Below are 26,076 nucleotides of genomic sequence, written 5' to 3'. Positions count from 1 at the left end.
AGGCAAGTGAGCGCAGCGAACGAGCTTCAACCTAAAGGTGAGTGAGCGTAGCGAACGAATTTCAATCAGGACGTGATTGAGCCATGCGAACGAGCTCATCTTGAAAATTAAGAAGTTAAACGGGGCAAAGCACGTGGGTACAGCTAGTCTTCTATAAAATAATCATAACTATAATATAATGCGGAATAGCTGTAGTGCTGCCTTATTATTTAAATTCCAATAAAAGGATGCAGAAGCATAGCAACAGCATTTTGGCTCCTAAATATCGGTTTTAAGCTAACCAAAGAAATGTTGACACAGAAGCCCTTTGAAACGTGGAGCAAACATTAGGTTCAGTAGAGTGCACCCTTCAAAGATAACCGGCCCTCAAAATATTTTATTTAAAAATGCTTTGTTTGGTTTTTAGACAGATTAGATTCTTGAAAAAAATGTATTTATGATATAAGTGCAGTTTTATTTTTTAAACAATATAAGAAATTGCCAAATAAGTTACGAAAGTTAAAAACTCGTCCCATTCACCTATTGGGTCTGATGATGGAGTGTTCAATCGAAATCAACCACCCCTTACCATCTGTTATATGTATTTACCATGTTGTGAGTTGACAGTATAAGTGTAAATATATTAAAAGTGTTATTTTACGTATTTTTGTGCTTTCAGGTTACACAAGTTTTCAAAATACCACCTTAAACTAATTTTAAAACCACGTGCTTAGCCATGACCACCTCTATATGGCTTCGCTAATACAAAAAAGAACATAAAAAAATCTTATATTAAATTAGAAAACAATGTATTCAGGGATTTAAAAAATATAACTTTTGTGTAGAGACGATTCGAAATTTAACATATATCTAGTGTAAGTCATATTGAGCATAGGTATATAATGTAAATTTTGTTAAATTAGATAATTTTTTTCAATATTTTAATTTAAAAACCCATTTAAGGACATGGTCTATTATACTGTGATTTGAAAAATATTTAGTCTGTTTACCATAATGTTGTGACAAAAGATATCTTAAGAGGGTTCCACCCACCGTGGTGTTTACCACTCAAACATGGTCCTACAAAAATCCTCGTGGCATTATTAAGTGTTTATAGAGTTTAAATAAACTGTAAAATATACACGAAGTTCTAAACTATAAGCCGAAACTTCGTAATGTTTTCTCTAAGTTTTTAGTGATTTTAACTTCTAAATAATAGTTAAATATAATTTTCCTCATTCATTAAAAGCTCTCTTATGTTAAGAGCACAAAAACTCCACAATCATTGGAAACACATTAGTTTTAGAATGTTGAGAGCATGTGAAATAGTGGCATGTTCAATCCCAAACTATATTTCAATCCATATAATTCACCATCTTGAATTGAAATTCAGGCTGCCGGGTAGAACCCACTTAATTGAACAAATAGTTTTTTTTTATAATTGTAATTAGTAGTTTTATTCACGTAACAAGTAACAAGTGTCTTAAACAAACATAATATATTAAAAGAAAGACCATTCCATGTTTCGTTTTGCCTCGGAGACGAGATTGAAATCCTATTAAAATAAGCAATTTGCAAATGGGTAATATCGCTATGTATATTTGGATAAGTAGTATTTCAACTGAAAATATAATTGTTGTAGTAGTTCATTATTTTCCACGCCATTTTCACAATAATAATATTTGCGTTAAACCATAACCATACTCCCTTAGTTTTATCTATGGTTAAACGAAGCAAGAAGATGATTCGTTATTGAAGAAAATTTATCCATTAACTCATCAAACTATGTTCTGATGCTATTATTTTTATGACTATTAGTTTTGAAACATTTTTGTGAAGTACCGTTAAAGTTGAAAGTAATTTGATCCTTTTTAGGAATGCTGAATGTATCTCAGTCCCAAAACTTCACTCCCTTTACTTCTTCACCCCTCGCCACTCTTCATCTTGTCCATAATCTCTCTTTGATAAACCACCCACCAAGCTTGCAACATATTGTCTGCTCTTGGATGCCAGTTACACCTATTATTGCCTAGTGTTAGCTGGAAAACAAACACTTTGAAATTGGTGCTCAAATGCAGCTTACGTATATTTTGCCTTCCGGTGGAACCGTGTCACATGGTAACCACACTATTTACAATACCAGATGTTTAGCCCTCCTCTGTAAGGTCTGGTAGAAGTGAGACTCTTAAATGATGACACAAAACATCTTATATTGTTAGTATGTAAGTAATGTAAATAGTGAAATTTTGATGCGTCTCTCGACAGAAGACCAAGCATTTATTGAGACACTGACAGCGGTCAAACCCCATAAAAATAATGTGGATGTGTCGCGAATCGAACCTGTCCCTCCCGCACCGAAGTCCGATATGGTAACCACTAGGCTAGCAACACACCCATCCTTTTCTCTTCTTCTATCTCTTTTTCCTGCCTCTTTCTCACACATTATATCAGAATGTCTCACTGAGCCTACGTCATGTTTCAGTGGCTATTGCCATTGCCGTGCCTAACCTAAGTCCAGTGTTGTCCCTGGTCGGCACCATAGGCTTCTCCGGCCTCGTCCTCCTCCAAACCTCGCTTTTTTCCATTGTAATATATACGCTAAGCCAAATTCAAATAGTAAATATATCATTTCAACCAAGTCAGTAAATGTTTGCAGCACTCGTTTCCTTAAATAATTGCAACTAAAATATTAACAACAATTAAATTATCCAGCTGATCATAATGTAAACAAATATGTACTTCATAAGGATAACATGGTATCTTTAAAAGCCACTGGGGCAGAGGCCAAGGGACTTTAAATGTAAGGTCAAATTGCAAATCTACACACCTAGACGAACATTTTGGTATATACATATTATATACCAAAATGTTCGTCTATGTGTGTAGATTTGCTGGGGTTAAATCTTAAAACAAAAAAGCGTTATTGTTCACAAAGTTTTATGTAGCGTATTAATGATATAGATTGCTCTGGAATCCATTTCTTATTTCCTCCGTTCTACCTATCGATCTCTATTATTACAACAGAGATCGATGGTTCTACCATCAAATACACATTGTTTGATAACACATTCAATAGAAAATATATTTAAAAAACTAAGTTGAGAAAATAACAGTCAATGACAATAAATTTGTTACATATGCCAAAAGTAGAGTGGAAACACTTGTTTCCCTTACCATCAGTACCACTTGAAGCGAAAATTTATACAGACGGCTTAGGTAAGTTTGCCTTGAATTTTTTAAAACGTATCCTGGAAAAACATATGAAACGGAATTTAAAAGCCAGTATACCCTTAGCAACATGGGAGTGCCCCTGAAAATAATGCATTTTACCTGCCGTTCAAAAAGTACTCAAATATTGCCAATGTTATAGTAAGTACGGTAATATTTACGTACGGTAAAATTTATTTATTTAGATTTTGTTTTGATAAATAATGTAATGTTTGGATGCAACTGCAGTCGAAGCACAGGCTCGCTGCCCATGTCGGCTTATTCTTTATAAACATGAACGCTTTGTAAACATATATGTAATGCAAAGGTTAATTTTATGTTATTCTTTAAATTCACTTATGTTTTTCTCCTTTAAATATGATTTGTGTACAAATTTCTGTAAATAATTTGTTGGAATAAAGATATAATTCATTCATTCATTCATTCATTCATTCAATATAAAGAAGCTAATACAGAAAATAATTAATACGTCGAATCTATAATCAGTTCACTTAAAATTGGAATCCATCCTATCAAAAATGTACCATGTGGTAAAATAGTAGGTGGAATTAAAAAAAGGTCATGGGCACGATACTTTATTATATTCAAATTATATAACACTACCATCCGATCACGTCGAGCCCTGTAGGCCTACCAAGTCGGTATTTTTAATCCTGAATGTTCCTGTTTATGTTCGTGTTTTGTATATTTACTTACTATCAATTGGCGACCTTGAATTGAAGCGAGAAGATATCTTTAATACTGATGATGACTCCTATGAGATTTGAAATCGGTAGCAACTTAGCTGAAAACTGGTTCGCATGAATTTGCACCAATTTATAGCACGATACTTTAGTTTAACAATTAGGCATTTTTATTAATTTTTGTTTAGTGTTACACAGCTATGGTGTCGTAGTAAAAAGAGAAAAAATAACTACCAGACATTCCTGTTATGATGTTTAGTTAGTACTTTGATATAATTTTACCACCCTCGTCACTTTACCAGTTTTAAAACTTTCGACAATTTTATGTATTAAGATCCTGCCATTAAATATGAAAGAATTATGAGTTTTACATCAGGATAAAACTATCACAACATTACTAATACTATTCTAACACACAATTCTGAAAATATTATAATTTACATTTTATCTGGAATTGGATTTTGCTCACAACGTATTTCCATAATAAATTGCATGTATCCTTAGGCAACATATGAGAGGAAATATGATAAACACAACGTACACTTAATATACCAGGATAAAACCAATGTAGTTGAACTACATTGGTTTTGTAGTTGTAGTAACACATGATACGAATCATATTGCAGTTTAAGACAAAATGATTACTACTGTAATACAATCTAAACAGCTTTTTTATTATCGTGGTATTTATTTATCTGTCACACAATGTAATCATTGAAATGTTATAAAATAATAAGGAACTCTTTTGGATAAAAAAATAAATGAAAAATACGATCAGAAATAAAATTAACTGTATCAGCAATCTGACACATACTAATCATTATCTTGTCAACAACTTTTATCGTGGGTATGCGGTGGGAGTAGCATAGTTATCTGATATTTTATAAGGAAAATTACAAAAAATGCAATAACTTTTGAAGTGTATTTTTCAGCAATGGTTGCACTCTTTTGTTTAGAATTAAGGACCATAACATACTAATGTCAACTAAAAAAGTTTTTTTAAAATCCGATTTTCCGTTATTTTATGGGGTTGCTATGGAATAATTACATAAGTTACAATAACTTTTTGACTGTAATTTTTACAGCAATGTGAGTTGTACCATTTCCGTGAAAAATTAAAAGGACTACATAACATACTAAATATTAATTAAAATTATTTTTAAAATTTTATTTTTCATTATTTATTTTATGGGTCTTTATGGGGAAATAATAATTCAATCAAAATATAAATACGCTCGCCACAGCAAACCTGCCGACTAAGCGAATTTCCTTTTGATTTTCAATTAAATCTATTTAAATAACATTAGGTTTAACGAGTACATAGGTTGGCTGCCCCAAGGAAACTAATAAAGTGTGGTTTTTAGTAAAATATTAGTAGCTTATTGTAATAGCCTGTTATTAAAATAAATAAATTGGCCAAGTTTAACTTAAATAAATCCATAAACAAGCAAACTACATTATAAAATATTCTCCATAAGAATAACGGTGGAATTTTTTATTATTTTTTTTTTTAATTTCCTCCGTTACCAATAACCTTACAAACCACTTTGATATACTTTGAAATGTCTAGAGAAAAATTGGTGAATTTTGTCTTTTGAGGGTAAAAAATTACAAAAACCAATTTTACCCCATAAATTCCCGACCCCATAACTCAATCATGCTGGTTAGCGAACTCATTCAAGTTCATCCCACCTTACACCTTTGAACCAAATTTCATCAAAATCGGACAAAAATTACTGAGTTATCGCGTTCATGGACACATCTCATATACTGTATACAGTGTGTCCCGTAAGTAAACAGCCAAACTCCGGGAAATGGTTCTATGAGTCAAAATAAAGAGAAAATCAAGAATAACATTTTTTCCAAAATCGCTTCGTTTACCAGATATCCGCCATTTTGTATTTTTATATAAACATTTTTATTTATAAATTTTTTCAAACCAAACTTTATAAAACTCAGTATGTAGGTTTATACAGAAGAGCCCCATGTTAGACAAAAAAATCATATTGATTAAGCTCAAAATTTCAAAATGGCGGCCATTTGAACTTTTTAAACTTAAATTACTCGAAAACAGGTTATTTTATGAAAAAATGCCAAGAACACTTTTATTTAGCATTTTTAATTCCCTATCAAACGATACCAAGTTCAAATGGGAAGGCAGAAATGGTGCTAGTCAGGTTAGCCCCATTTTACAACTAAAAAATCGTAATTTTTTCAGCTATTTCTTATTTGATCTTTTTGAACTTAGTATCGTTTGATAGGAAATTAAAAATGCTGAATAAAAGTGTTCTTGACATTTCTTCATAAAATTATCCGTTATTAAGTAATTTAAGTTTAAAAAAATAAAATGGCCAACATTTTGAAATTTTGAATTGAATCAAGATGAATTTGTTTTCTAAAATTGGTCTTTTCTATCTGAACCTACATACTAAGTTTTATAAAGATTGGTTGAAATAATTCAAAAATAAACATATTTATGTAAAAAGTACAAAATTGCGGATATTTGGTTAACGAAGCGATTTTGGGAAAAATTTTATACTTGATTCTCACTTTATTTTGACACATAAAAACATTTCCTGGAGTTTGGCTGTTTACTTATGGGATGCCTGTATATAATATAGAGATTTCAACGAATCTGGGGACATCAAAATGAAAAATCAAATCGTTCAAATTTCCTAGGTCTTACCGTGCCACCCACGGTAATAGCTATAGGGAAATTCCCTAAAAAGTGTAAAAAAAGTTTGGAGATACCATGGATTATACTCCTTTACCGAATTTCATCAAAATTGAACTACACGTGTGGTCTGTAGCATCTATAAATACAGACAGACAGACACACACAGACACCACTTCGACAACCACTTTTTTGGGTTTGGGAGGTACAACATGAATATATCCACTCAAACTCGAAGGTTTTGACGAAAAAATACCTTCTCCATAAGCCTACTATGGAATAGGGGAAGAAGTAATAAACGGGCTAAAGTTGCACAACTTCTTGCAGATTACGCTTCTCATAACACAGGGCTAATGATGTAGCTGATAAGCAAAGACGCAAACAATGTTTACATGGACATAATCTCTACGATCAGACATGTGGACATAAAACCCATCCAATGAGAGCTTTATGGCGGTCATTTCCCAGTTCGACTTGACTGCAGTCGGACAATGTACAATAGTCACTGAGATAAACCAAGTGTTAGCACAGCCCGGACATAACAGTTGTATTATTGAGTTATAAGTGAGTATTTACAATATTTCAAATGAATCCAGGAATCAAGAACAAAGGTGGTAGTGAAGATAACCAAACAAAGTAAGTTATCTGTTTATGTAATTCTTAGTTTTGTTGAATGTAAGTTTTTGAGTATTTAAATCTTAATAATTTATAAATAAGCTGATTGGTTAAAACGTATTTTTAATTCATAATAGTAATACAACTTGTTTAAATGTTAAATAGTTGAAAATAACCGTTATTGATCTTTTCGAGTGGTATTTTGACGTCACTTGGACAAAATAACGAAACACTCTCAGCACTAAATATAGCTTATACAATGTCATAAATGATATAATTGATCATAAACCCATAAAATTCGAGGGAAAAAACTTTTGTAAATGTGTTCTTATTCCAACCAACTAAGAAGCTTAAAGAGACTTAAAGCTGTCTAAAGTGACAAGTTGGTCTTTTTGTGAGAACGTTGTAACGATGCTTGCCTCAGGGCGCTTAATTAAACTTTGTCGTTTACTTGATTTCGACCTATTCCTGTATTTATCCACATAGTAAGTAAATAGTAAGCTGCTAAACAAATGATTTAATGATCTTGTATGATAGTTAGGTTCTTAGAAGGGCTTACTGGGGTACTTATTAGTTGGGTTCTTAGAGGGGATCTTTATAAGAATGTTTTAAGAACAATAGAGATTGTAAACAATTTCGTGTCTGGAAGGAAAACTTAACTTCGGTAGATGATGCGAACTTCCACTTATATTTTCAACTTTGTACATATAATAGCTAATTTACACAATAATAAAAAAATGAACAAGTTACTAGCTTAGTAAATCATTATGCGAAATATTAATACTGTATACATATATTCCTACGAAGATTTTCCTACACAAGAGGACATTAACATTAAGATTCTGTATAACTTCAAGAGTAATATTGAACAATAACATAAAAAATAACTATAAACAAATAAACATAAGGTCAGCCTGGAAATGGTTTCTAAATATATGTTATTTTCCGATTTGAATAAGCAATAGTGTCAACCACTATGGCCAGATAGTGTACGTCTCAGATTCAGATTCAGTAGTTTGAAAACGTTTAAATACTTTGTCTACAAGATACATGACCATAATTCGTCAGATTTGTAGTAACTAGGTACTTTGAATTGTTTTACATCAATTTAAACTACAGTATAATAACTGGATTATAAAAAAGTTGTAATGAATTTCTCATTCAGGAGCTAACATAGTATTAAACAATTTGAGTGATCGGCATTTTTGGCATATGATAATCCTATAGCTAAAAAGTATAGTTTTCCCAAGCTTAAATCCCACAATGAAGACTAGAATAAACGCTTTTGACAGTGTGGGATCTCAATCGATCAACTGTTATCCTACTAATATTAAATGAGAAAGTTTGGATGGATGTATGGATGTATGTTTGTGACAAGTGAACGCGAAAAATACTGGTCGGATTGGGCTGAAATTTGGCATGATGATAGCTCACATTCCCGATTAACATATAGGCATATTCTTATTTCAAAAATCCTTTCGGGCTCCGCCCCAGTGACTCTGGAGTTTCCCATGTTAACCTTATGAGAAATTGAATTATTGAATCTTAACAGCTGTTTCAATTAAACAAGTTGGTTCTGTTCTATGATGTTCACTCGACGTTCTGTACCCACGAGCTACTCAGCTTCCACATGCACAGGATAACAGCTATTTGTGTAATAGCTTCACTGTATATCTTTAATTGGACCTGTTCAGATAGTTGTTTCGTTTCAACAGTTGCAGTTTGCAGTTGCGAACTGTGCATTGTGGTTTTAAGGTGTTAATTCTTTACTGTTTAATTATTTTTTACTTGAGCTGCTTGAAAAGGTGTTTTATGATTATGAAAATTAAAGTATTAAAGTGTTGTGAGTGAGCTGATGCTGATTATTTGTTATTAGGTATTAACAATTAAATATTTTGCGTGCATGAATTATTTATGAACTTTTAAATGTTCACTTAACCTATCTTTTTCGGATTCCTCAAGAAAGAGTGATTGTTAATGTTAGGTTGAGTTGCGTTTGTTTGTGAATTTGTTAGATTGGAGTTTTGGTAGTGGTAGGTCTAGGTTTATTTTGATTAAGTTAGTTGGGCCTTTCAGTGGAGTTTAGGTCTAAGTTATTGCCTTTGAAAAAGTTAAATTAATGACTTATCTATTAATAAGAAGAGTATGCCTAAGTTAAGTTTACCTTAGAGGCTAACATAGACCTACCACTTACCAAAACTGCAATCTAACAAATTCACACACAAACAAACACCTAACCTAACCTAACAATCACTCTCTCTTGAGGAATCCGAAAAATATAGGTTAAGTAAACATTTAAATCTTCATAATTAATTCATGCACGCAAAACATTTAGGCTAATTGTCAATACCTAATAACAAATTAGCTTCAGCACACTCACAAAACGTTAATTTTCATAATCATAAAACACCTTTTCAAGCAGCTCAAGTCAAAAGTAAACAAACAGTAAAGATTAAAGAATAAACACCTTTTCAAAATCACAATGCACAGTTCGCAACTGTAACTGTTGAAAAAAACAACTATCTAAACAGAAACAGGTCCAATAAAGATATACGGTGAAGCTATTACACAAATACCTGTTATCCCAGGAACTGTTCGAAGGCCTTCTGTGCTTGTGGAAGCTGAGGTGCTCGTGGGTACAGAACGTCGAGTATGATGTTCAATAGCATTAAAGTTACAATGATTACCAACAGGGTGCAGCACTATTTCTTTTTTTTTAAATTTATGACAACAGCTAATTTGCAACCTAAAGGTGAGTGAGCGTAGCGAACGAACTTCAACCTGGAGGCGAGTTAGCGTAGCGAACGAGCTCCAACCTAAAGGTGAGTGAGCGTAGCGAACAAACTTCAACCAGGACGTGATTGAGCCATGCGAACGAGATAATCTTGAAAATTAAGAAGTTAAACGGGGCAAAGCCCACAGGTTACAGCTAGTGTAAACCATATGTTCAGAGTCTTATTTGTTCATTATTTGAAACTGGACAAATTCCCCAGGCATGTGTTTCGTTTAGCAAACAAAGAGTTCTGTTTTCCAAAACCCTCGGATCGCTTTAGGCTATTGTTTTAAAACATTATTTATTGTTACTATTTTATCTACAGATTACAATTCAACATTAAATGTTGAAAATTTACGGTAAATTTTACCGTAAATTTAATTCCCAATTGTATTATGTAAGTGCATACATTTTGCTTGTATTTTTAACCAGCTTTTAAATGAACAGCTTATTTTTTGACATACTTTTCTATACTTGTAGAATTTGAGTTGTTTTGGCACAAATTATAAGTAATAATATTAAGTTTTGGATGGAATTTCTACTAGAATGAAAAATGCATAGGATCATTATAACCAGCACTGTATTAAAACCCCATAACGGCAATGAACTTAAAAGCACTATCTTGCTCAAATAAACATTTACTTCAGTAAGTAAAAAAAAAATATAGTTAAAAGGCCTAAATACTTGACGAGATGTATCATTATTGTATTTCACTAGATTCAGAATCATGATTCAATGAGATAAGAAGGTTGAATGACCATGAGATAGTCATAATGCAAGGTTATGGTTTGACGTCACAAAACTACAGTTGAAAGATAAACATTCTATAACTATCACTCAAATCAATTATTTCTTTTTAAAATAGCAATATTAGCTTAATCAAAACTTAGAAGAATATTTATTATTTAGTATTCTGATAATTCAATTTTCACTTTTTGGGATATTTCCACCCAAAACTCAAACTCAAAAATGTTTGTGAAACCAATACTTTCTTCTTAATATACTATATAGGCCTACAAGAGGAGAAAGTAAAAATATGATTGAAAAATGACAACTGACAAAATAATATTTTGATAAAATTGAAACCAATACAAAACAGTTCATAATATACAGACATATCAACCCATCTGTAAAGTATTCCTATTAAAAGTATTAAGGAACGCGGCAGCGTTCCGCCCCGCCAAGTCTCCCAGCGGTACACAGCTGCTGCAGTGTATATATACATGACGTGACAAAGTGGCTTTTTTACTCGTCTATAGCTCTGAAGAAACAAAAGCTATTAAAATAATTGTTCATCTACTGGATAGGGGCAATCATTCTCAACAAAATTAAAAAAAAGAATTTAAAAAACGGTTGTGTTTGAGCTAAGAAAAACTAGTTTGAAAATTCACAAATTTTCCGTGTTCTCCTTCTTCTCCTTAAATGTTGACGGACCTACAGCCCAAACCACTGGCTCAATTTTAATGTTTTTTATGTTGTTTGAAAGCCCTTAGCGTGTAGATGTGCCTTTTGAGGGTCTCAAGTCGGTGCGTTGACCCATAAACCCTTGGCAAGCCCTCAAAGTACGAGTTTGGCCCATTTAAATAACATGGGATTAAAATCAAAACAAAAGAAGGACCAGCTGCGATTAAATCTTAATTAATTAAATGTTAGAGAAATTCATAGGAACAGCTGAAAAATTATTTTAATACTTTTATAAAGTATTTTTTTCAGGTATACTGAATGATTTGAACTACTTACTATATAAAATTACTTAGAGCAGTGATATTCCCCGATACTTTCCATTGAAAAATGCAGTGTACCGATGGTACACTGGTACAGCAGCTCGTCATTTTTAACAGTTTAATACTACTTATCAAAACATATGAAACCTAGGAACTTGAAACTTAGTACTAGTACGCTAGTACTAAGGTTTGTTCTATGTTTTGATACACTAAAACAAATAAAACGATCGGGAAAATCACTCTACATATGTTAAACAAGCAATTAAAAAGTGATATGTAAATTTAGGATAAATGAGTTATTCAATATTTGTTTTGCCTTATGCTATTTCTAACAAACCTAATTAGTTTGATTACATTTTTACATCTCTAATAAGGGCTCAATTTACACTAGTCTTTAGATATACGGGTTTAATTATTAGAACACTTATGTAACATCAACACATTTTATGTTGTTCAAGATGAGCATTGATGAAATTTGAAACTGAGTTTAAGCCCAGTGGGTTTGTTAAATAGTAATTTTGGTACGTGTGTCAAAAAGTTTTTAATCTGTTTAAAGCAGATAAGACCAAAAATGTAGAATTTAGTTCTACATTAACTGAACTAAGCAGCAACAAAAAGCTGTGATACACAATGAGAACTGTCAAAGTAGGATTGTTTACAGTTAGGTTTGAGTTTTTAATTTAATGAATAATTTGTGATATTGTGCGAATGTTTGATAGTTTATTTTTTTCTATTGTTTAGGTGCAATGGTAGAACATTATGGCAATGGTAGATGTGTTATACTATATCATACCGTAAGTTTATGAACCAAATTTGATCAAACTGTGTCCTCCCCCCATTGCAAACGCAAAGCTTGAGTATAACTGCAATAAGCATTTTATACTTATATGCCAACCCCGTACGAAGGACGGGTGCTCTGCTAGTTTTCTATAAATATATACTGCATACTATACAAACATTAATGCCCAATATATTTACTCATCTGGCAGTATATCAACACAAAGAAGACTGGTTGAACAAAATAATTTTATCAACAGTGTTGCCAACAAAGCATTCAAGTGTAATCGATATTGATGAACCCTGCAAAGACAGTAGCTATTTTCAGCCGGGTATAATCAACCACATCGATGTATTTTCCCGGTATCAAAAATTCTGTTACGTTTCACTTTTGGGTCTGCGATGTTATTCTTCATTTTCTTACGGTAGCAATATATTTCAGGAAAGTTCATAAGCTCAAAATTTGAAAGTCAAGAGCCACTTCGACTTGTGAGTGTTTTACCTTGGAAATATAGGTACTTCCAAGTTCGTGGCTTCTCTTTTCCAGAGGTCAGTTTGTACTTTTACTTGTTGTGTATTTGCACTTCCAGTCATAACTAAAATGCTCCAACCCCTAAAATATACCCACTTTAGGTCAATGTGTTCTTCTCATAGTTAAATCTCCACTTTTGGAAAGGGTTTATACAAAATAACTGATTTCATAGACTATTATGAGCCTATGCTCGTGCTCTGCAATTTTGCGACAAGGGTATTTTATTTTACCAGGTGAAACCCGTCGAAATCGACGGTTACTTTCAAGACTTACGCTAATTCATCTAACTGCGATAAATTGAGTGAAATTATACATATTTTTAGCATTTAGCGTTGTTTAAAGAGTAATAAGTTTAAAAACAAAAATGACATTAATTGCGTTAGTTACCAAATATGGTTGATCATTAAATAAATAAAATATTTCCCATACTGTACGTCATCGGTGTTATTATTAGTATGTTAACTGGTATCTCTTCTTTTGGAAGAACCTTTAAATAGTATTAAAATCGTATTGGTGGATCTTTTTTAGTTAAAAACTTCCGCGATTTCATCAGTGTATTAAAGATTGATCTAGGATTTTATTTGAGAAAAGATATCTGTTTGTTGAGAAGACATGTTCTAACTTCAAAGGGAGGTCCATCCGTTATAGTTTAAGTTAGATTTTTCCTTCGTCACTTCGCGTCTGTTCATATCGTACTTCCGTGCCAATGAATAACCATTTAGCATAGCTTTGAGAAAAATTGGTTGTGGGGTTACTGTTGAAGCGAATAAGACACTTCTGCACTTGTATTATTTTGTATTTTATTACACAATCGAAGATTTTTCCAATGATTGAAAACATGGATGATAATAATCTCATGAACCTATGATGATCTGTCTAGAATAATATGATAAAAATATATCCAAAAGTGGTGAAAAAGGCAGACACCATGCCGTACAATAGATATAAATAACAGTTCAATAAGAAATAATTGTAAGAGTTACTTGATAATAGTTATTTGTGCAACTAGTGAGCAAAGGGAGGCATTTGACTCACTCGAGAGAAATACTACTCAAGAGTGAGGAATGGTTTCTCGAGTGAGGCAATTGCACTTTGCACTCGAGTTGCACATTATATTTGTCCTACAGTTACCATAAAAAAAATTGGTAAAGAAACATGACATATTTTTACACAGAAGTGAACTTTTAATATGACATTTGATGTGAAGTGACAAATACAACAGTACAACAGCTGACCAGCTGATTTACAGCCAGTGCTGCCAACGTATTTCGCGCGCATACGACCTCGTCTGCATGTTACGCGCTCACTATTTCGTGCCTTCATGTTGCAAATCTGGAGTGAAACAAAGTAATTAGAGTGATAAAATGTTATTTTCTCGCTGATGAGCGAATTGGCCACTTTGCTCTCTCAAATCAGCGAGAGAACATGTACATTGTTAGGTAACTGTAGGAAACAGGATTTTCCACTGATATCGTAATAGAACGTTATAATGCAAAACATGACATGATACAGACGAAAATAAATTTTAAAATCGGAAAATAACATTGCAAATACTGTACTTCTTTTGGACAATTTAGTAACTCCCACTAAATGTGTGTTGTTTACATTACAATTTAAAAATTAACAGCTGTTTCATTAAAAAGGATATTATCCACATGGCCAAAATGTAAACAAATCTGTGGAGGGATCTTTAAATCAAGATCGCGCCACTCATCCTACACTCATCTTTCACTCATATTGGGTTAAAATACGCACATAGTGGTGTCCCCATCTTAAATAATTGATACATTGAATTGAATTGATTGATAAAGGCTTCTGGAACAGAGCCCTAAGGGAATGTATTTCGTTTTTCTTTTGATAAATGATCTGCAGACCTAGACCTTTCTTTGGACGCCTCTACCAAGTTTCTACGCCCAGCCGTTCTCTCAAATTAGTGGAGACAAAGTTTCCAATTAAATATTTAAATTACCCCATGTTAATCTTATCCTGCCCGAACTAATAAAGGTTACAAAAAAACAAAAACGCTTTGCAAAACTACAGATCAGGGCCAGTTTTTGACACTTTAATCTTCAAAACCGGTCCAAAAATGAGGGAGGAGTTCTGTTTACAAAAATCGGCATAGCGTGTTATCTATATGTATAAAATCCAATTTATGTTTGTTTGCTTGTCTTTTATGGAATCCGAAACCGCTCGACAGATTGTAATGAAACTTTCAGGCATTATTAAGCATTATTAAAGGATGGCTTGTGTGAAGTTTGGTGCAGATCCGTCAAAAGGGCTCCACTGGGCTATGGAGTTTCCTATGTTAACCTTATAAGTACTCATATTTAAATGGAACTTAACAGCTGGTTCAACTAAACAATTTGATTCTGTGATGTCCAATAGCATTACAAAGGTAATAGTTTTACCAACAGGGTGTAGCACTATTATTTTTTTTTTATTTATGACAACAGCTAATTTGCAACCAAAAGGTGAGTGAGCGTAGCGAACGAACTACAACCTGGAGGCGAGTTAGCGTAGTGAACGAGCTCCAACCTAAAGATGAGTGAGCGTAGCGAACGAACTTCAACCAGGACATGATTGAGCCATGCGAACGAGCTCATCTTGAACATGAACGAGCAGTGACATAAAACCACATTAGGACAGGACGACGTCTGTCGGGCCAGCTAGTATATAAAGATAGATAAAGATATATATAAATAGATGTCCATACGCCATTAGTTATAGGAAAACAATATAAACGATATCAATAAAAACCTCTGGAATATTTAAATTCAATAAAATATCATGAAAACATTGAGGCACTGGTGTAAAACATCGAACACTCGTACCAAGAACATTAATTAGATAGGCAGGTAAGTTTTAATAGATATAATAAGTTCAATGTTTACTTACAGCAATAGGTACAACAGAATATTTAAACATTGTGTAAAAAAGAGGAATATCTTGGTTTGTTGATTTGCGGGATACAAAAACTAACGCCTAATTTACAAGGATTAGGCGTTAGTTTTTGTATCCCGCAAAAACAACAAACCAAGATATCCCTCTTTTTACCCAATGTTTAAATATTCTGTTGTACCTATTGCCGTAAGTAAACATTGAACTTATTATATCTATTAAAACTTACCTGCTTATCTAATAGGATGGATTTAAAAACTACACTAGGTATTCATAAACTCGATCTTTTCTCGAAGGGAATATAAGTCTTACCACACTTAAACAAATGACTCTCATAACGTAGTGTACAAATTGAAAACTAAACAAATTTTAAATTTCAGATTAACTATTCCTATTGTTAAGGTTCTCCAAATACAAAATCAACAGCTCAGTTGGTTTTGCATCATAATTTGGGTTTCCCAATAGGTAATCTAACAAAAAACCACTAAGTGGTAACACTTTCCCCGCCAAGTCAGCAATCCAAAAAAGTTAATAAATCATTACTTTTTCCGCCAAGAAAAACAATGTAATGTATGTAAGTTTGGCAACTTGGCGGCAGACTTTTGCTTGGTTTTTTTCATTTAAGTTACGTTCGTGGATAATTTCACAAATCAACTTCTCTAATTAATTAGTCCAACTAAGTATAATTTATGAAATGTGGCACAAATAAGGTCAAATTTTGTAAAATAAGCTCTCACCTAGCAATGTACCAATGGGAGGGATACTTGCTCAATGAAACTAGTTTTATGGTATTTTTTAAAGGGATCGAGCAAAAGTCTGCCGCCAAGTTGCCAAACACATACATTACATTGTTTTTCTTGGCGGAAAAAGTAATGATTTATTAACTTTTTTGGATTGCTGACTTGGCGGGGAAAGTGTTACCACTTAGTGGTTTTTTGTTAGATTTTATTTATTTTTGTAGAAAATTAACAGTTAAAATAAAAATCCTCTTTTCTCTGGTATATAGACCACGGCACAACTACATCTCATTTAATTTCAATAATATTGTTAATGTAGAACTAAATTCTACATTTTTGGTCTTATCTGCTTTAAACAGATTAAAAACTTTTTGACACACGTACCAAAATTACTATTTAACAAACCCACTGGGCTTAAACTCAGTTTCAAATTTCATCAATGCTCATCTTGATCAACATAAAATGTGTTGATGTTACATAAGTGTTCTAATAATTAAACCCGTATATCTAAAGACTAGTGTAAATTGAGCCCTTATTAGAGATGTAAAAATGTAATCAAACTAATTAGGTTTGTTAGAAATAGCATAAGGCAAAACAAATATTGAATAACTCATTTATCCTAAATTTACATATCACTTTTTAATTGCTTGTTTAACATATGTAGAGTGATTTTCCCGATCGTTTTATTTGTTTTAGTGTATCAAAACATAGAACAAACCTTAGTACTAGCGTACTAGTACTAAGTTTCAAGTTCCTAGGTTTCATATGTTTTGATACACTAAAACAAATAAAACGATCGGGAAAATCACTCTACATATGTTAAACAAGCAATTAAAAAGTGATATGTAAATTTAGGATAAATGAGTTATTCAATATTTGTTTTGCCTTATGCTATTTCTAACAAACCTAATTAGTTTGATTACATTTTTACATCTCTAATAAGGGCTCAATTTACACTAGTCTTTAGATATACGGGTTTAATTATTAGAACACTTATGTAACATCAACACATTTTATGTTGTTCAAGATGAGCATTGATGAAATTTGAAACTGAGTTTAAGCCCAGTGGGTTTGTTAAATAGTAATTTTGGTACGTGTGTCAAAAAGTTTTTAATCTGTTTAAAGCAGATAAGATCAAAAATTTAGAATTTAGTTCTACATTAACAATATTATTGAAATTAAATGAGATGTAGTTGTGCCGTGGTCTATATATCAGAGAAAAGAGGATTTTTATTTTAACTGTTAATTTTCTACAAAAATAAATAAAATCTAACAAAAAACCACTAAGTGGTAACACTTTCCCCGCCAAGTCAGCAATCCAAAAAAGTTAATAAATCATTACTTTTTCCGCCAAGAAAAACAATGTAATGTATGTAAGTTTGGCAACTTGGCGGCAGACTTTTGCTCGATCCCTTTAAAAAATACCATAAAACTAGTTTCATTGAGCAAGTATCCCTCCCATTGGTACATTGCTAGGTGAGAGCTTATTTTACAAAATTTGACCTTATTTGTGCCACATTTCATAAATTATACTTAGTTGGACTAATTAATTAGAGAAGTTGATTTGTGAAATTATCCACGAACGTAACTTAAATGAAAAAAACCAAGCAAAAGTCTGCCGCCAAGTTGCCAAACTTACATACATTACATTGTTTTTCTTGGCGGAAAAAGTAATGATTTATTAACTTTTTTGGATTGCTGACTTGGCGGGGAAAGTGTTACCACTTAGTGGTTTTTTGTTAGATTACCTATTGGGAAACCCAAATTATGATGCAAAACCAACTGAGCTGTTGATTTTGTATTTGGAGAACCTTAACAATAGGAATAGTTAATCTGAAATTTAAAATTTGTTTAGTTTTCAATTTGTACACTACGTTATGAGAGTCATTTGTTTAAGTGTGGTAAGACTTATATTCCCTTCGAGAAAAGATCGAGTTTATGAATACCTAGTGTAGTTTTTAAATCCATCCTATTAGATAAGCAGGTAAGTTTTAATAGATATAATAAGTTCAATGTTTACTTACGGCAATAGGTACAACAGAATATTTAAACATTGGGTAAAAAGAGGGATATCTTGGTTTGTTGTTTTTGCGGGATACAAAAACTAACGCCTAATCCTTGTAAATTAGGCGTTAGTTTTTGTATCCCGCAAATCAACAAACCAAGATATTCCTCTTTTTTACACAATGTTTAAATATTCTGTTGTACCTATTGCTGTAAGTAAACATTGAACTTATTATATCTATTAAAACTTACCTGCCTATCTAATTAATGTTCTTGGTACGAGTGTTCGATGTTTTACACCAGTGCCTCAATGTTTTCATGATATTTTATTGAATTTAAATATTCCAGAGGTTTTTATTGATATCGTTTATATTGTTTTCCTATAACTAATGGCGTATGGACATCTATTTATATATATCTTTATCTATCTTTATATACTAGCTGGCCCGACAGACGTCGTCCTGTCCTAATGTGGTTTTATGTCACTGCTCGTTCATGTTCAAGATGAGCTCGTTCGCATGGCTCAATCATGTCCTGGTTGAAGTTCGTTCGCTACGCTCACTCATCTTTAGGTTGGAGCTCGTTCACTACGCTAACTCGCCTCCAGGTTGTAGTTCGTTCGCTACGCTCACTCACCTTTTGGTTGCAAATTAGCTGTTGTCATAAATAAAAAAAAAATAATAGTGCTACACCCTGTTGGTAAAACTATTACCTTTGTAATGCTATTGGACATCACAGAATCAAATTGTTTAGTTGAACCAGCTGTTAAGTTCCATTTAAATATGAGTACTTATAAGGTTAACATAGGAAACTCCATAGCCCAGTGGAGCCCTTTTGACGGATCTGCACCAAACTTCACACAAGCCATCCTTTAATAATGCTTAATAATGCCTGAAAGTTTCATTACAATCTGTCGAGCGGTTTCGGATTCCATAAAAGACAAGCAAACAAACATAAATTGGATTTTATACATATAGATAACACGCTATGCCGATTTTTGTAAACAGAACTCCTCCCTCATTTTTGGACCGGTTTTGAAGATTAAAGTGTCACAAACTGGCCCTGATCTGTAGTTTTGCAAAGCGTTTTTGTTTTTTTGTAACCTTTATTAGTTCGGGCAGGATAAGATTAACATGGGGTAATTTAAATATTTAATTGGAAACTTTGTCTCCACTAATTTGAGAGAACGGCTGGGCGTAGAAACTTGGTAGAGGCGTCCAAAGAAAGGTCTAGGTCTGCAGATCATTTATCAAAAGAAAAACGAAATACATTCCCTTAGGGCTCTGTTCCAGAAGCCTTTATCAATCAATTCAATTCAATGTATCAATTATTTAAGATGGGGACACCACTATGTGCGTATTTTAACCCAATATGAGTGAAAGATGAGTGTAGGATGAGTGGCGCGATCTTGATTTAAAGATCCCTCCACAGATTTGTTTACATTTTGGCCATGTGGATAATACTTTTTAATGAAACAGCTGTTAATTTTTAAATTGTAATGTAAACAACACACATTTAGTGGGAGTTACTAAATTGTCCAAAAGAAGTACAGTATTTGCAATGTTATTTTCCGATTTTAAAATTTATTTTCGTCTGTATCATGTCATGTTTTGCATTATAACGTTCTATTACGATATCAGTGGAAAATCCTGTTTCCTACAGTTACCTAACAATGTACATGTTCTCTCGCTGATTTGAGAGAGCAAAGTGGCCAATTCGCTCATCAGCGAGAAAATAACATTTTATCACTCTAATTACTTTGTTTCACTCCAGATTTGCAACATGAAGGCACGAAATAGTGAGCGCGTAACATGCAGACGAGGTCGTATGCGCGCGAAATACGTTGGCAGCACTGGCTGTAAATCAGCTGGTCAGCTGTTGTACTGTTGTATTTGTCACTTCACATCAAATGTCATATTAAAAGTTCACTTCTGTGTAAAAATATGTCATGTTTCTTTACCAATTTTTTTTTATGGTAACTGTAGGACAAATATAATGTGCAACTCGAGTGCAAAGTGCAATTGCCTCACTCGAGAAACCATTCCTCACTCTTGAGTAGTATTTCTCTCGAGTGAGTCAAATGCCTCCCTTTGCTCACTAGTTGCACAAATAACTATTATCAAGTAACTCTTACAATTATTTCTTATTGAACTGTTATTTATATCTATTGTACGGCATGGTGTCTGCCTTTTTCACCACTTTTGGATATATTTTTATCATATTATTCTAGACAGATCATCATAGGTTCATGAGATTATTATCATCCATGTTTTCAATCATTGGAAAAATCTTCGATTGTGTAATAAAATACAAAATAATACAAGTGCAGAAGTGTCTTATTCGCTTCAACAGTAACCCCACAACCAATTTTTCTCAAAGCTATGCTAAATGGTTATTCATTGGCACGGAAGTACGATATGAACAGACGCGAAGTGACGAAGGAAAAATCTAACTTAAACTATAACGGATGGACCTCCCTTTGAAGTTAGAACATGTCTTCTCAACAAACAGATATCTTTTCTCAAATAAAATCCTAGATCAATCTTTAATACACTGATGAAATCGCGGAAGTTTTTAACTAAAAAAGATCCACCAATACGATTTTAATACTATTTAAAGGTTCTTCCAAAAGAAGAGATACCAGTTAACATACTAATAATAACACCGATGACGTACAGTATGGGAAATATTTTATTTATTTAATGATCAACCATATTTGGTAACTAACGCAATTAATGTCATTTTTGTTTTTAAACTTATTACTCTTTAAACAACGCTAAATGCTAAAAATATGTATAATTTCACTCAATTTATCGCAGTTAGATGAATTAGCGTAAGTCTTGAAAGTAACCGTCGATTTCGACGGGTTTCACCTGGTAAAATAAAATACCCTTGTCGCAAAATTGCAGAGCACGAGCATAGGCTCATAATAGTCTATGAAATCAGTTATTTTTTATAAACCCTTTCCAAAAGTGGAGATTTAACTATGAGAAGAACACATTGACCTAAAGTGGGTATATTTTAGGGGTTGGAGCATTTTAGTTATGACTGGAAGTGCAAATACACAACAAGTAAAAGTACAAACTGACCTCTGGAAAAGAGAAGCCACGAACTTGGAAGTACCTATATATCCAAGGTAAAACACTCACAAGTCGAAGTGGCTCTTGACTTTCAAATTTTGAGCTTATGAACTTTCCTGAAGTATATTGCTGCCGTAAGAAAATGAAGAATAACATCGCAGACCCAAAAGTGAAACGTAACAGAATCTTTGATACCAGGAAAATACATCGATGTAGTTGATTATACCCGGCTGAAAATAGCTACTGTCTTCGCAGGGTTCATCAATATCGATTACACTTGAATGCTTTGTTGGCAACACTGTGGATAAAATTATTTTGTTCAACCAGTCTTCTTTGTGTTGATATACTGCCAGATGAGTAAATATATTGGGCATTAATGTTTGTATAGTATGCAGTATATATTTATAGAAAATATATATGCCTACAATGTATTACACCTGTATTTATAACATTAATAACTTGTACATTCATTTCATAAAGTAGCAAAACTCTAATTCTAATACTATTGAATTGAAGTACAACACAGATAGTGCCCAATATTAACCACTACTAGGCATTATATGGGGAACGAGTCTAGTAATTAGGGCGCGGGACTTTGGTCCCGGGTTAAAATCACGCCAAAATCGCCAATGGGATTTATCTAAGTGACATGTCGCAACCCCTAGGTCTACCCTGAAGTAATGTGCAAAACAATCCCGGGTTCGTGCCTAGCGTGCTAGGACAACAAACAAAAACTAGGCATTATGTAAATGCCAAGGCATTCTAAAGAATCTTCAAAGGTGTGTCAAGTAAACTATAAAATAAACTAGCTGTAACCCGCGGGCTTTGCCCCGTTTTCGCTACGCTCACTCACCTTTAGGTTGGAGCTCGTTCGCTGCGCTCACTTGCCTTCAGGTTAGCTCGTTCGCTACGCAAACTCGCCTCCAGGTTGAAGTTCGTTCGCTACGCTCACTAACCTTTTGGTTGCAAATTAGCTGTTGTCATAAATGTAAAAGAAATAATAGTGCTGCACCCTGTTGGTAATCCTTGTAACTTTAATGCTATTGAACATCATAGAACAGAACCAACTTGTTTAATTTTGAAACAGCTGTTAAGATTCAATAATTCCATTTCTCATAAGGTTAACATGGGAACTCCAGAGCCACTGGGGCGGAGCCCGAAAGGATTTTTGAAATAAGAATATGCCTATATGTTAATCGGGAATGTGAGCTATCATCATGCCAAATTTCAGCCCAATCCGACCAGTATTTTTCGAGTTTACTTTTCCCATACACACATACAGCAACCACCTCTTTTTTATAATAGTATAGATAGATATATGTGTTCAGGAAAAAAATACTTATTACTTTAGACTATAGAAATCGTTCGTGTAAGGTACCTGATTCATTTTAGACAATGTATAGAGTGCATGATTACATACATTTGCTTAAATAATAATTGTGTGTGATAAATAAAAAATAAAAAGATTATTAACAAAATAAGGATATGGCAGACGACGACACATAAGTTAATTTTAATCAGTATAGAAAATATTCGAATACGATTTTGATAATTTACAATTGTAAATCAAGGTGGTTTTAAGCCTTAAATTTAATTGGATTATGATGTTTTAAACGATACGAGAACTTTTATATAATAATACAGCTTTTTAAATAATTCCAATAATCTGGCAAAGATTTATATCTGAGTTAACACGATCAACTAATAAAACAAAGACTTGTTCAAATATCCATATTATAAAGTCCAAAGTACCCACGAATCTTTGAGAAAACTACAAGTCAAACCCCCATAGAACCCTTGCGCAAAACTATCCATTATTTCATAAATTGCCATTTAAGGTTGTAATTTCTTTCTAAAGGGAACTTTCCATATACCTAATGTTAAAAATACCTCAGCTGTACTTATTTGTTAGTCATTCTTTCAATTTATTACCTTATTCAAATCAGGTATGATTATTTTTTTGTATTACTGTATGTTGTTTTGTTTATTTCAGCTTAACTTAACTAATTAAGTTTTATTAATACTTATAAAGCAAAACGGGGTGATCCCGTGGGTTACAGCTAGTTTGCCTAACAAACAATCGGCTGTTTTGGTACAAATGATGTTTCTATTCCATTAAATCGACAAAATGGGGTATTTGTAAAGTATTGAGATTGTTTTAGCTAAAACTTTAATAAGGCACGGGATATATGATTTTCCAATAGGTAGCAAATGGAAGTGGGTACAGTTGAATTCCCGAAAAACATGTGCTAAATAGATTTGTTGGTTTGGATAAAATTGAATACTAACCGTATTTAATTAAATACCCCCGCCGCAGCAAACCTGCCGTCTAAGCGAATTTCCATTTGGCCGAATTGATTTTCAATTGATCTATTTAAATAACATTAGGTTTAACGAGTACCTAGGTTTGCTGCTACAAGGAAACTAATAAAGTAGTGTGTTTTTAGTAAAATATTGATAGCTTACTATAAAATAAATAAATTGGCCAAGTTTGATCAAAATATATCCATAAACAAGCAAACTACAACATTTTACAATATTCTCCATAAGAATAACATGGGAATTTTAAATTTACAATTTTTTTAGTTTTCTCCGTAACCAATAACCGTACAAAAACACTTTGATATACTGAATTGTTTGTTTTTTTAAGCTCTTTAAGAAGGTTTAGAGAAAAATTGGGAAATTTTGTGTTTTGAGGGTAAAAAGTGAGAAAAACCAATTTTTACCCAATAAAACCCCCCATAAAACCCTGTTCCCATGGTCCGATCTAGCTGGATCGCGAACTCATTCAAGTTTATCCCGCCTTACACCTTCAAACCAAATTTCATCAAAATCGGATAAAAATTACTCAAGTTATCGTGTTCACGGACACATATATATATAAATCTATATATATATATACCTATATATATATATATATATACATATATAAAAATTTGAACGAATGGTGTTTTTGGCCTCTGGGGACATTAAAATGAAAAAGTAGATCGGTCCCGGGCCTAAGTCTTACCATGAGACCTACGGTAATAGCTACTTCCCTATAGGGAAATTCGCTAAAATGTAACCACTTCACAATTGTATAGGTAATTTAAGTGTAGACTCATCCATGCAAAGAATCCCAATGGGTACTCAAAAATACAAAAAAAAAAAACAATACTAATACATAATTATGCCTCACAGTCATAGCCAACCACTTTAGTCCAATTTAATAAATACAGATAAAAACACTATTGAAACATATATTTACCCTTGAACGTAAACTCATAAAACGCCAAATACGTAAAGAGGATGGTAGGTGGTAATCGATTTCGATTAGACACTCCAATATAACCCACTAGTCCTCCATTGGCAAGACAACTTCTATTGGCGTCCCTACTTATATCCTATTGGCTACCGGAAGTTTCGGGTGAAGAGTATTTCCATGAGTAATTTGAGTCAAAATTCACTTGTTTTGTTCATTATTACGTTTATTTCAATTTTTTCATCTTTTCTTATAAATATACAATTATTCCCAAGAATCCATCACATTTCCTTACTTACAGGTTTTTAAAATATATAGATTGTCTTCAATTTTCCTCAATGAGTGGCTATTTTGTAGCAAGTATTGTTTAACCTTTGATCTTTTAAATTTATTGTTTCTCCGTGCAGATATGTGGTTTTTAGAACTTTGAACAAAGTTTTCAGTTTGCCCAACGTAAAAGCTACTCGAAGCGTCGAAATTTTTACATTCATCTATTTTTGGACGCAGCATTTTACTTAAGGTGCTCTGAGTCCTGAAAGCTATTGGATACTCCACATTTCTTGAATGTGTTTACAATCCTGTGTGTCCTGATTCCCGTCTAACCAAATGTAGGCCATCTGATGTTTTCCTATTTAGTGTTTAACGAGCTTTACTAATTGATTTTATCTTTGCAGACTCGAGGTGGATTTTAGCAATCCCAAGTCGACAGCAAAACAAGATGAACGATGTAGGTGTCCGATCAGAGACGATCCTTTAGCTACTACGTGAGTACAAATAGTTAAAACCATTATTCATTATTACTGAATATGAATGAATACTAAATTGGGTGGTTTATCCTGGACTAGTATATCAAGATTTAAATTATATTTATTTCTAAACATTGTAGTTCAAAAAGCCTGGCATTGGTTCACTTAAAATGCCTCTGAGGCGGAGCCCTTTTGACGGATCTGCACGAAACTTCACACAAACCATCCTTGAAGAATGCTTATAGTCCAGGCAAATTAGACTAAAAAAAGGTAGTGCTCCCCGAAAAATCGTCTAAAGCTGGAAAGTGTTTAAATACCTTTTGGGGGTCCCAAATAATAGTCCTGTGAGTTTGCGACGGATTCTGACGTCTGCTTAAGTTTTGGG

The 26,076-nt window shown here is 33.0% G+C and overlaps 1 protein-coding gene across 2 annotated transcripts in view; it reads left to right on the top strand.

Annotated features, from left to right (window-relative positions):
* Positions 1-7,022: 7,022 nt before the first annotated feature.
* LOC128988818 (proton-coupled amino acid transporter-like protein pathetic) overlaps positions 7,023-26,076 on the top strand; it is a 50,936-nt gene continuing 31,882 nt past the window's right edge. Inside the window, exons 1-2 of one of the 2 annotated variants that reach the window (XM_054410482.1) lie at positions 7,023-7,200; positions 25,620-25,709. In XM_054410482.1, the coding sequence (XP_054266457.1) occupies positions 7,151-7,200; positions 25,620-25,709 (140 nt within the window). In that variant the 5' untranslated portion in view covers positions 7,023-7,150. The remainder of the gene's footprint in view (positions 7,201-25,619; positions 25,710-26,076) is intronic. The other variant, XM_054410483.1, reaches the window with a different exon arrangement.

The sequence above is a fragment of the Macrosteles quadrilineatus genome, unplaced genomic scaffold (assembly GCF_028750875.1).
Source record: "Macrosteles quadrilineatus isolate MER2022 unplaced genomic scaffold, UCM_ALF_1.0 Scaffold_3__2_contigs__length_128488019, whole genome shotgun sequence".
NCBI classification, from domain to species: Eukaryota; Metazoa; Arthropoda; class Insecta; order Hemiptera; family Cicadellidae; genus Macrosteles; species Macrosteles quadrilineatus.
Note: the sequence above shows the minus strand (reverse complement) of the source record. Positions and strands in the feature narration are given on the sequence as shown.